General features: G+C 38.7%; 1 protein-coding gene across 1 annotated transcript; it reads left to right on the top strand.

Moving 5' to 3' along the window:
• Nucleotides 1-6,910: 6,910 nt before the first annotated feature.
• TEX30 (testis expressed 30) lies at nt 6,911-13,681 on the top strand. The gene is given in 6 exon segments (XM_089511251.1): nt 6,911-6,964; nt 8,140-8,370; nt 9,002-9,053; nt 10,798-11,000; nt 13,216-13,258; nt 13,261-13,681. Coding segments are annotated over 6 exon segments (663 nt in total). The 5' UTR covers nt 6,911-6,946; the 3' UTR covers nt 13,377-13,681.
• Nucleotides 13,682-13,809: the final 128 nt, after the last annotated feature.

Below are 13,809 nucleotides of genomic sequence, written 5' to 3' on the forward strand. Positions count from 1 at the left end.
ACAGATGTCATGTCTAATTTCGGAATTTACTTCCCTCAAGATCACTGTCAAGACTCTTATTTGCTTGAATGGTTCTGGTTTATAAACCAGCTATATGATCTTATATTTGCTTATTTCAAGGTGCATTCACACAAACAAATGTCCATCACTACAGCAATATTGATTCGCTCAGTTTTAACCCCCTTTTCTCCAAACTTAAGACAACAATCCATGACTCTCTTTTCCCCCACTTCATAACAGCCCTGTGAGGTAGCTGAAGCCAACAGAGAATGAATGGCCCATGGTTACCCAATGAGTTTCATGATTCAGGGAGAATTTGCACTTGGTTCTTCCATATCCTAATTCATTCTAGTTGCTAAAGTGGCTCTCTGTTTACTTTGGCAATCTTCAGTAGTGCCCATGCTGCTGGGAATCAGCAACCCTTAAAACCTACTAGGTATATGTGTATGTGCCTTCAAGTCACCTGTCAGTGTATGATGACTGCTTGAAAACATAAGGGTTTTCTTAGGCAAAAAATACTCAGGCAAGGAATACGTAGGGATACTTAGGCAACGAATACTCAGAGGTAGTTTTGCTAGTTGTTCCTCTGGAAAAGATATACCCTACAGCACTTGGTATTTCTTGGTGGCTTTCCATCCAAGTACTAAGCAGAACTGAACATGCTTAGCTTCCAAGATCAAACTGGATCTGCCCTCTGGTGCCTTTATGGTATAGGCACAACACCCTAAATTGTAAGGAATATCTGAACTTTAAGCTAGGTCTTTGGATTTGCCAGTTTGAGGAACAGGTAAAATTCCCCAATAAAAACAGAAGAAAACATCAACATTAGTAAAGAGAGAGAGAGGGAATTATTTTGTCTCGATGACTTCTCTGTAGAGTCAAGTAGTCATAAAATACTCATTTCCAAAAAAAAGGAACTGAGATTAGGAATCAAGACCAGGAATTGTAATAACCTGATACTTGACAGTTTTATGTAAAAGTCCTCTTGCCATGTTGGCCATATAGCAAATCCAGTAACAACAAAAATCCACCAAATCGTTATACCTTTATTGCGACAACCAAAATGCACAACATACATGTTGCAAGCTCTCGAATCTACACTGGCTTCTTCATCAGGCAAGCTGTTAAAAACCATACAGGAGAAGAAGAAAAAGGAAGATGTTAATCATAGGCCTGACTGTTGCTGTCTTTGTTCTCAGTTCAGTTGGTATGGAGAGGTGTTTCTTGTATAAGTTTTATAAACTTGGTTTTTTTTATTCATTGTATTCAGAATATTCAGGAAATCTTCCATTAACCACTTTTTTCCATTTTTATGGTGGAAGCAGAAGGCTTTGGAGCAAAATAACCCAATCCCCCACCCCAATGTTTTCCCCCAGATCTTCACATCTCTAAATATAACTGATTTTCTCAGCAGAGTTATCAGTATTTCTAGTGCCTTTAGAAGTCAAAGGCTTCCACTTTGGAGACCTTATCTGAATTGTTCTGTGGATGGGTCTGAATTGGAGAGGGACAGTCACCGTGTAGAGAATACATTTTTGTTTCAGAAGGTTTAAGGTTCATCTGCTCCTTAGGCAAAAGAACCAAGAAACAAATTCCAACTCAGAAACTGGGGAGGGGGGGGGTTGTTGCAACATTGCAGTCACATACCCTCCAAAATACTTAGTGTTGCAATCACATACCCTCAAACAATTCACAATGAAAACTGTGGCCAAGCAACATAAGAATGTGGACAAGATGGCCAAAGTTATCAATGAGGAAGGATACCCAAGCTTGGAAATGCAGCAATTTTGCCTGAACCTATTGGGAAGGTTCAGCTTTTTTCTCTCCTCTCCTCTTTCCACTGCTGAGTTTATTGAGTGCATTCAGATTGCACTAAATGAAGTAAACTGTGCACAAAGGGAAGAAGTGGGATGCTGGAGGGTTAATCAGGATTGTCCCTGCCAAATCAAATTGAAGGGTATGCAGTCAGAACAGAAAACTCTGGACAAGATGGAGCAATTTTCTCCTATTACATATAATAGAATTACAGATATACAACTATTACAGTACCTCAAACAAACCCTCACCTAGCGTCCAAGGCCACTAAACATGTACATTCAGTAGCCTCATGTACGTATGTACTGCCACAGTTAAGAAGAGTGGGAAACATGTGGCTCTCTAAATGTATTGGATTGTAAATTCCTATCCAGCATAGACAATGGTGAGAAATGCTGGGAGCTGCAGTCCAACCACATCTGGAGGGCCTGCATGACTTCCACATCTGGTTTACATGCTCATCTTCAAACCCCAGCCAATTTGTGAGCACAATCCCCAAATTAGGCTAACCTGTTGTTCTTTCTTTATCTTTACCTCCAATAAGGATGATATACCTAAACATCGTAAATGTTTAAACTACCTGATTTTGAAACGTGCTAAACCTTTAATGAATTTATAATGCATAGACTGACTGGAACAGAAAAAATAAATCTCACATGGATCAGATGATACTTGTAGATGATTTCCTACATGTTAAAATGTTAAAAACAACAACTTTTAATACAATTTAACACACAACAACAATCACATTTATGTTACACTTTCATCTCTCATATACACACAGATACCATGAGTTGCATCTGACTTGATGACTGGAGTTGATACCCTACACAATTCCAGTGCATGGATATTTCAATAACCGGTGCAGTGCTGATTCGGTGGTTGTCCTAAGAGGGCAAGGGAGTGATCTAGGTAATAATTTTGAAGCACATTTGACACAAACATTGCCAGCCCACCCCCTTGCATTATTCAAATATTATTACATACGTAATTTCAACAGTATATTTGATGTGACAGAGTATAACATTATTGTTTTTATAACTCATAACTGCATTATGTTTTAAAACACTTGTATACTTTTTAAAAATTTAGTGGTGTTTTAATGTGATTTATGTAAATTCAATATGATTTTTAATGTGAATTGTGAGTCAACTTTTTATTATCACTTCCTCTTTTTTTAGTTTTATTTATTTTTAGCTGCCTTAGGTCTCATGCTAGGAGAAAGCTGGCATATAAACTGACAAAATGTATGTATATATTTATCAAATTATATATATTTATATACATACATGCACACACACACACATATATCCCCTTAAAAACAGCTGTCAAAAATGGTCCTGATCCCAGCTGCATTACAAGCACTTACATGGATCCTGATTCCTTTTCACTCCAGTCTCTCATAATTTCCCCTGAGGAACAGGGTTTATTTTTAATATTTTTCCCTACTGCAGAAGCCAAATGGCCAATACCAAGCAGATGTTTCTCCTTGATCTACCAGCACCATGGGTTATTTTGCATTACTATACAATGCATCACATAAACTAACAGAGACAGAATCACCAAGACTTTGGAGTTTATCACATGGGAGGAATTTCGAATGAAAAGAAAGTGGGGCCAGAACGCATTCACGTGAATTCGCTAGTTCAGCGAATTTATGTGAATTCAAATTGCGTTCAAACTGACTTCCCATTGCCTGAAAATAGCCTGCCATTGCCTGAAATTGTGTGTGGTAGTCTATCACGCAATAAAGTTAAACCCCATTATTGCGTTCGGATTGCCATTGGATTATACTTCCAATTTCCCTTGTCTGATAAACTCCAATAATGACTGAAGATGGATTAGCAAGGTCCCTGAGTTGTGTTGGCACACTGGACGAAACCAAAATTGACAAAAGTTGTAAATTGATCAAACTCATTAAACTTTTAAAAATCTAATGATGGAAAGCATTACTTTCTAGGTGTCAGTGAACCCTGCAACCGAGGTACTGCTTGTAGCAGCAATGCAGCTGGGTCCAAAGCAGCTAGGTATATCTCCACACATGTATCCTTCTTGTTCAGACAGAAGAGTCAATTCATTTCCCCCAATAATACACTAATAATATACAGTTATGATGACTGAAACCACAAATATAATCATTTCAATCATTTATATCTGTATCTTCTTCTCATCAACTTGTTTTTAGGAAATAATCTTATTTATTCATTCAAAACCCCTATTGTCAATTGCTCAAAAACCTATGTCATAATCTACATTTTTTCTTTCAATGTTGTGTTGTTGTTGTTGTTGTTGTGTGCCTTCTTGGCAAGATTTGTTCAGAGGCAGTTAGCATTTTGGCCTTTGCCTTCCTTGGAGGCTGAGAGAGTATGGCCTACCACCCAGTGGGTTTTTCCATGGCTGAACCCCGATCTCCAGAGTCATAGGGGTTTATCACAGTGGGGCTGATTTAAAGCATCCTTTAAAGTCTCAAAGTGGATTATTTCTGCAGTGTGTTTTGCCCTTAGTGGGCCTTTTCTTTAAAGACTCCTGCTCTACCCTCTTATAGTGCTGCCATTGCACTTCTACTGCTCTGGCTGCCTCCTGTTGCATTGTGGGGCTTGTAGTCCAGTGAGGCCTAAGAGCTCTCTGGCTGAGAATTCTAAATGCCCCCCTCCTTAAACTACAAATCCCAGAATGCAACAGGAGGCAGCCAGGGCAGTTTAAGTGGAATAGCAGCACTGTTATAAGAGTGTAGTGCAGTAGTCTCCCAAGGTATTATTATCCCTCGTCTCCTAATCCAGCAATGACCAAATTTAGGTCCTCTAGGCGTTTGTTTGTTTTTTTGGACTTCAACTCCCAGAAGTCCCAGCCACTTTGGTGAGCAGTCAGGAATTCTGGGAGCTGAAGTCCAAAAACCTGAAGGACCAAAGTTTGTGAGTGTAGGCCCAAAACACACTGAAGAAATAATCCAGTTTGAGACTGCTTTAACTGCCCTGGCTCAGTGCTAGGGAATCCTGGGAACTGTAGTTTCGTGAGATATTTAGCCTTCTCTGTCAGAGAGAGCTCTGGTGCCACAATGAACTACAGTTCCCAAGATTCCCTAGCACTGAGCCAAGGCAGTTAAAGCGGTCTCAAACTGGATCATTTCTGCAGTGTGTTTTGGAAAGGAAGGGATGCTCTCGGTTTTGCAAATGGCCGCCCACCCCCCCAACAGGCTTTGAAGAGGGAGGAGGGCTTGTTTTGCCGGTTTGGGCTTGACTTGAGGACGACTACAACTCCCAGCATGCCCTTCTTCCTGGCGCCTCGAGGGAAAAGGGAGGAAAGACGGCGAGTGAGTTGGTTTTTTGGAGGTCGGTTGCTGCAAAACTGAAGTGGAGCGGCCCCAGTTTCCTCAGGAGACCCTTCTCCTTTCGCTTCTAGTTCTTTTATACACTAATAATATACTCAGGCTGCATCCACACTGGAGGAATAACCCGGTTTGGCAGCGCTTTAACTCTTTGGCTCAAGGCTGTGGAATTCTGGGAGTTTGTTGTGGGGCCCAGAGCGGAGCCCCACATTATATATAGATAGAGAGAGAGAGAGAGAGAAAATAAGTGATGTATAATATATATGTGTGTGTGTGTGTTCCCTTCTCCCCTCATCCTTAAAAGATGCAGCACAGCTTTGAAACATATATTATAATATATATGTGTGTGTATGCATAGATAGATAGATAGATATGTTAAAGTGGTTCCCTTCACCCCTCACCCTTAAAAGAGGCGGCACACCTTTGAAATGTATATATTTTATACTATATTATATTATATTATATGTGTGCAAGTGTATATTTGTATATGTAAATGTTAAAATGGTTCCCTTCTCACCTCACCCTTAAAAGACACACCACACCTTTGAAATGTGTATATTATATTATGTAATAATATGGTATGTGTATATATATGTATGTATGTATGTTAGGGTAGTTCCCTTCTCCCCTCATCCTTAAAGTATGGTTTTGAATATATATATATATATATATAGTAATAATATGTGAGATACACACACACACACACACACACACACATACATTAGGGTGGTTTCCTTCTCCCCTCACCCTTAAAAGACAATGCACAGCTTTGAATATATACACACACACACACACACACACATGCACATATGCACATACATATATATATATATATATATATATGTATGTATAAAATAATATCAAAGCTGTGCTGTGTCTTTTAGGCTGAGGGACCCTAACATCCTCTCAGGGTAAGATGTAGGTTATCTATATATGTGTACACAGAGTCTGGACCCCCCACAAGTTCCAAATCTTGCATATATTCAAACCCCATTAAGGTAAATGGTGGTCACCCCTCAGTGGATTTCAAATCCGCAACTTGGAGTGGCGACTGTGTATGTATATCTTGTTGTTGTTGTTGTTGTTGTTGTTGTTAGTGTTTATATAGCACAGTAAGTTGCAGAGCACTTCACAGAACCATCAAAACAACAAAATCCTTCTGATGGTGTACAGTCTAAAATCACAAAATACAAAATTTAGTCAATAAGCAATTTATCCATTAAAATAACTATACAAAGATAGACAAACAATATACCCTTATCTGAATTCTGAAGATATCAAGATTATCAAAAATAACGCAACTGCAGCCTGAAATGAATATATCTACACAACTGATAATCTGCTGCTCTTTAATGTTACGTTCCCCAAATGTTTGTTATCAGAGAGGATAACTTCCCCGAGAAAATGAGGGCAGATGAACACAGTTGAACTATGAAGCATTTTTATTTAAAGGGGTGATCAGGTGTCCTTAATTGTTCATATGCGACAGCTGATCATTTTGCATTTTTAGTACATAATTTCTTCCAGTAATTTTAATAAAAGTCATTGAGGGTGAGTTTGTTTCGTCAAGGAATAGAGGTTGTTTACAAATGCTGATAAAGAGACAGTACTGATCTGTGATTTCCAGGGATACTGTAGTTTAATAGATAACAAATGCTGACGAATACAGAGGGAATTTTATTCTTCCCTAGTTTGCAAGGTTGTCTTGTTGCTATTTCAGTTATCAACAGCTGAAGTTTTATTTTAATTGTAGTGATTTGTGGTCAAACCTTCTGAGACATAAATTTGGAAGATTATGAAAAGAACATGGGCGACAGTACAGAGGTATGGTATAATCTTATATTGTACTGTGAATACTACAGTTGTATCTCCACTTAACTTGGAATAAGTACAATTGAATTTAATAATGCTAATGGCTCGATGTGACGTTTTCTGAGATTTTCCAGCAAGGCACAGTCATCTGCAACGTATATTTTAAATGTGTTACTTTGAAGCCGTCACGAGAATCTTTGATGGTTTTTATTTTGGAATAGATGTCTGTAGTATTGTACTGTACTGCAAAATGTTTCCTTTTCAACACAAAATGTGTTCCCAAAGTCACCTGCCCATGTTGAATGTCTGTAGGATTCTGTAGGATGGAGCCATGGCAGTTAAAGCAGTGTCGGACTGCATTGTTTCTGCAGAGCAAATGCAGCCACAATTACTAAAATTTGAATCCATCACCTTGACGTGGAAGACTATCCAGATGCACCTGCTTAGTCAACTTGTGACTGAATTTCTGTTCTGCTTAAAAATGTGGGGGGGGGGGGGGAGGCGAAGAAACCTGTTATATACAGCTTATCGACCTTGTATTTTACAAAATGTTAGTCTTGACGATGGGGACAGATGTCAGGTTTTCAGAGCTCCTCAAAACCTGGGTTGATGAATGTTAGGAAAGAGAAAAGTAGATTTTCTGAATATGCATGTTTCTTAACTGCAAGCACAGCTTTCACTTTAGTTTGGAGCACAGTCCCCATTGGCAAAGGGCCATCTGAGCTAATGCTAGGCCATCTGAAGTTACGCTGAATCCAAATCCCTTTTGGCCTAGGGATGTTGAAATTTATTTAGGAAAACCCTTTCCCTGTCTGAAATGTTTGTTGGCATTTTGGTTGTGTCCTTAGGCCTGATGAGATCTGGTTCTGGCCTAACATGGCTCCTTCCCTTCTTCACCCCATTTTTAAAAAACTCTTCTGCCAGCAGATCTTATCTAGCAGAGCAGATTGCTCTTTTGACAGTCAGCTAACAGAACAGCAAATAAGTACTGATAAGGAAAATTTCTCTTGACAGAAGAGTCATGTGCCTAATCCTAAACCCCCTACATCACTACATCTTGATTTAGGATTGTACTGCCTAAATGTAAATTTTTCTTTTCTATCAAAGCACAGGACAATGGTGCTATATTTTGTATATGCGGGCTGGAAATATATCTGATGATGTCAATACCGTATCTTTATTTCTAGATTAATGTGAAAATACCTTTTGGAAGCAAACATCTAGATGCTACTTTTTCTGTTCCTGACAAAATACTACCACATGCTGTGATTCTCACTCATGGAGCATCTGGTGATATGAATTTCTCTCACCTCATATCCTTGGCCAAGTACCTTGTATCTCATGGATTTCTGTGCCTGCGGTTCACATGCAAAAGCCTTAACATCATCCACAGGACTAAAGCATATAAGGCAGTTGTGGTATGAAAAACCTAGTTTACTTTTTAGTTCAAGAAAGATAAAGGAATTTCAGGTTCATTATCGTACCCTAAAATTGCTTAGAGTCTAATGTAGCCCATATGTTCAATTAACATCTAGATGTTTTGTGTCTGTTGAGGTGGATATGAACCCCTCCAAGTAGATCAACCCTTTCATTTTACAACATACAGTGGATCCTTGTTATACGCTGGGGTTTGGTTCCAAGATCCCCCGTGTATAACAAAATCCGTGTATGCTCAAGTCCCATTAAGTATAGTGACATAGCAAAATGGTGTCCCTTATAAAAATGGAACATCAAGGTAAATTTATACTTTTTTGGAACATTTTCAAACCGTGTATGCTTGAATCCGTGTATAAAAAATCCGTGTATAAGAAGGGCCGACTGTAGTTGTATAGGAATCATTTTATTTTCTGTGTAACTGATTCCTCATGTCTACTTGCTTGTTAATGTCTACTAGATAAACTACATTTTGGTGTGCAGATCTTTTAACAAGCCCAGTATTTACCTTATCTTAACAAGATAGGGTTTGCTTGTATTGTTTACAGATAATTCACAGAGTACTGTTTCAATCTGAAAATAAATTGTTTTTACAATTAAAACTTTTTTTTAAAGGAGTATTTAAGATCATCAAGTGACTACAAGCTTTCTGGCATTTTTCTTGGAGGTAAGAAAACCTGATGATGCTGTGTGAATAAATAAGGAAATATTTGACTATTGCCTGTTACACACTGGAAACTGATTCTGTATTTGCACTGCAGAAATAATCCAGGGTGATACCACTTTAATTGCCATGGCTCAGTGCTATAGAATTCTGGGAATTGTAGTTTGATGTGGCACCAGATCTCTCTGACAGAGAAGGCTAAATTGTAGAAACAGAATTCTATAGCTTTGAGCCATGGCATTTAAACTGTTCTCAACCTGGACTATTTCTGCAGTGTGGATGCAGCCCGAGAAACAGTTTCCATTCTGGGAAGAACATTTACATTCCAGAAACTTTGAACAGTGTGTCATTATAAATTGATATGTCCTACTTTATAGGGTTGTTGTGAAGATAAAACTTGGCAGATAGGGAGAGTCATGTATGCTACCTTGAATTCTTGGCAGAGAGCTCTCTCTCTCTCTATACACACACACACACACACACACACACACACAGACACACACACAGACACACACAGTATATTCAAAGTGGGCTGTTTTAAGTCAAAGACTTAGACTACTGTTATTTAGCACTACATATCATTTACTAGTTTACTTTAGAAGACCAAAATAAAATGTTCATTCATACCTTTAATTGCAGAACAGTAAGCTTTATTTCTCTAATCCAGAGTGGGCAACTACCCAATCGGAGGCGGCTGCATCTCTTCGCTGATCCAATTCCTTGGATATGTTTGTGAAGGGCAATTCCACCATGTTATTTCCCTGTTTCATGCCAAAAAATGTTATTGTTGTTTTAAACCAGGGAGTCAAGTTTCTGATTTGGATCTTAGTCAAGGGGCATGGTAACAGAAATGAGATGAAATTGCCCCAGTGCTTTCAAAAAAGTGGGTGGAAGTGTATGTGTGTATGTATGTATGTATGTATGTATATAAAATATAAACTAAAGCTAGGGTGGAGGCCCTTAGGTCCTCAGAAACAGACTGGGGATTGCATTTGACCTACAGGCAGCACTTTCTTCACCTTTTCTCTAATCAGTGTATTTGTTGAGACTGAGAGTTTTCCAAGGTAACAACCCTTTTTGGGGAGGAGGGAGTATGAAAGCTAAAAGTGTTTGGGATCAGCCTTTTTTAAAGCAGAGTAGCAGATAAGCATGTCTCAGTATCACATTTCCCTGAAGTGAAACTGGCTCAGAATAAACAAGACAGTCAGCTTCTAATCAGAAATCCAGAAAAAATTTACTAATGGTTTTTATATTTACATATGCATGCAGTGCCTACATCCTAACTAACTAATGAAAAGATGAGGTAAAAGAAAGAGCTTTAGTCATCATCTTGTGGGTAGAGAAAAAAAAGAGTACCAAAGCATGGTTGAAGAAGAAGAAGAGAGGAAGTGGAAGTAGCATATAGAGATGGATAAAAGGGAGTGTTTATATGACCAACACCTAGGAACTTTCTGAGGTCATATGGTCTAGTTGCTAGTATACATAAAAGGATTTATGGCCATACATTTCAGTAGCTCAGAAGAGCAAAATGGGGAGACTTTAAATGAGACAGCTGAAGGGTTTCACATGCAGGAAACTGTCCTATCTAAACCCTGATTAATAGCAAGAAAGTGGGGTGAGAGAGGAGGCTGGATTTTTCCAACAATATTTACTGTGTCCATTTAGTATGAGCACAAATATAACATGTTTTTTGAGAACAATAGATAAAAGGCCTGTCTTCTTCCTCATGATTCTGAATGGAATATAGGTCGTTCAATGGGTTCCCGGGCTGCTGCCTCTGTAACACGTCAAGCTGACCAAGACAATGATAGCTTCATTGAAGGCCTGATATGTTTGTCTTATCCACTTCATCGACCAAGGCTACAGACAAAACTTCGGGATGAAGATTTATTATTTATTAAGTCCCCTGTGCTCTTTGTATCTGGAACTGCAGATGAAATGTGTGAACAAGTGAGTTGCTAGGTACACTGAAAGTGGGGGTAATAATAGCCTTATTTAAAGATGTAGCAATTACGATTAAACCTGTTTTTTTTTTTTTAAATACAGAGGCCCCATTCATACTGACCTTTTTGCGCTGGAAGGAACTGGGAAGATTCACTTCCCCCCCTCACCCCAAATCCCTCCGGAAGCAAGTGCTCACTACCTCATCAGGGTATTTTAACCCTGAATGACCTCTCGAAGAAATCGGGTTAAAATGAAGGCGCCTGGCTGTCAATCAAATTTAGTTCCACCTTCGTCATAGGTGATGTTTCCTGCAGCCATTGGGCAGTTGGAAGTGTGCTCCCCTCCCCTCCTTTTTTTAAAAAAAATCAGGCGCCAGGATGCACAAATTTTGTCAAACCTCCTGTGTGTGTGTTGTGGGGATTTGGGTCACTGCAGGTTATGGATCTTCCCTTAGCCCCGTTTTCAACCCCAAAATGCAGTCTAATGCCATCTCTGAATCCTGCATCCTCCCTCCTTGCCACCCCAGAATGCCTAATAATAATAATAATAATAAGAAGAAGAAGAAGAAGAAGTTGATTAATTTCTCACCTCAGAATACCATATCTGCATCCTTTGCTTTCCCTCAGCCAGCCCAGTTCCTTACAGACAGTAGCAAAAGCATTCTGTATCAATTTGCCATCAAGTCGATCTCTATCCATGGCGACCCTGTGGTTGAAGTATCTCCAGGACCCCCTGTCCTCGACTACTCTGCTTAGTTCCCGTACAGTCATACCCGTGACCTTAATAGAGTCTATCCATCTAGCAGGAAACCTTCATCTCTTTCTACTTCCTTCCACCTTTTCTAGTATTATTGTATTTTCTTCTCATCATGTGTTTGTCATCTTGGTTTCCAGGGAGATTTCTAGCTTGATCTGCTCTAGGACCCATTTATTTGTCTTTTTGGCTGTCCATGGCATCCTCAGCACTCTTCTCAAGCACCACATCTCAAATGAACTGATTTTCTTCCTATCTTCTTTCTTAACTGTCCAGTTCTCACACCCATATATAGTAACAGGGAATACAATGGTTTTGTGCTTAGTTGTATATCTTGGCATTTTAGAATCTTTTCTAGTTCTTTCATAGCCACCCTCCCCATTCTTACTGTTTTTCTGATTTCCTGATTTCACTTATCTCTAGTATAGGACATATATACCTTAGTTTTAACCTTGCTATATTTTATTGGAATAGGATACATTTTTGTGTGTTTCTTACTTCTGGATATTCTGGCTAAAATTGAGTATATTTATTTATGTTATCTGACCTCTCCATCATGTTACAGGAGGGTAAATGTCTCTCTTTTTTCACCCTATTTTCACCCTTCTAACAATGCTGTGTGTTGTTAGGCTGAGAAGTTATTTTGCTGCTGTTAATAGATATGAAATTTTATTACCTATGTTTTACTTCCCTTTGTTCCCATGGCCTGGTAGGAGAATGGCCTTGATACCCTTCTAGACCTTCTGACAAGAGAAGTAACACCTGAGACAAAATGTAGCCCTCTAACATCCTTACACTTCTTCTCCTGTATGATTTTAACATCTTTACTTGATGATAAGCCCAATGAGGCTTTGAATGTTTTCATGATATATTTTGTGCTTTTACTTGATCCAATAAAGGTGTCATTGTTCTGTAGATTTTGGATTTTGTGTGTTAGGCTGAGAGTGAGAACTCCAGCACCATGTAGCGGAGTGGGTGTTTGAACCTGGGGTTTCTGAGCCCAACTTTGAACCCACCAAGATTTTCTTCTGGCTTAACTACCAGAGTTTATGTCTGACATGAACTATAGAAACATAGGGTCTTGCAGCTTTCTCTTGTGAGCTGTATTGTTGCTATCCTAAAGCTCTACAGATGTTGCTGAATTGAAATCTCAGTAATCTTTACCATTAGCTATGCTGGCTAGGGCAAATGGAGGAAGCAGTCCAAGCACATGTGGAGGACCACATCATTTTTACTCTTGTTCTAGAAGTATTGGCCTACAAACCCCATCAACACTATCCACCACAGACAGTGATAAGGGATTGCTAGAACTGTGACTGAAACCCTCTGGAGTGACAAAGGCTCCTCTTACACTATGCTATTCTCAGAGTTAACTGATTACTTGAATTAAGTAATATTAATTCCTGTTGGAACAGAGTTCTTAAATGGACCAGAAAGATATCTTTATTTTGTCCCTTTATTTTAATAGCGGCTCCTGGAAAATGTTGCAGTCAAAATGAAAGCACCTAAAAAATCCACTGGATTGAAAAGGCAAACCACAGCATGACAGTGAGAGGACGAACTACCGATGATATCCTTTTGGAAATAAACACACAAGTTTTGTCTTGGATCAGAGAAATCATTGGGTAGGAATTTACACTTTTGCTAACTAGTAACCAACATTTTCACTTCATATATGAGTGGTTAGTAACATCTCTTAATAAAATGTTTTCAGCATCACAGAAGTAATGTATCAACCCAAAAAAACCCACACCCTGATCCTGGGCATCTTCTGTAATTCCATTGTAGTAGAAGGTTTTGTTTTAGATGTTTCACTTTTGTTTTCTCCATGTTTTGAAAGAAATAAACTTTGATTTTCAGTAAAGCTTTTCCAATACTGTATTTTATACATTTACATTCTACATAACACCATCTTTTTTAAAAAAAATAAAGAATAAAGTGGAACTTACAAGTCTCATTTTCTTTTGTATGGCATTTCTTATATCACTGCTCCTTATGTGAAAGGACAAAAAAGCAGTGTCATGCCATTAAATTCATTAGGAAATGATTGAATCTCATGTTT

Source organism: Sceloporus occidentalis, unplaced genomic scaffold, assembly GCF_023333645.1.
Source record: "Sceloporus occidentalis isolate IW3139 unplaced genomic scaffold, rSceOcc1.0.p SCAF_2, whole genome shotgun sequence".
Lineage (NCBI taxonomy): Eukaryota > Metazoa > Chordata > Lepidosauria > Squamata > Phrynosomatidae > Sceloporus > Sceloporus occidentalis.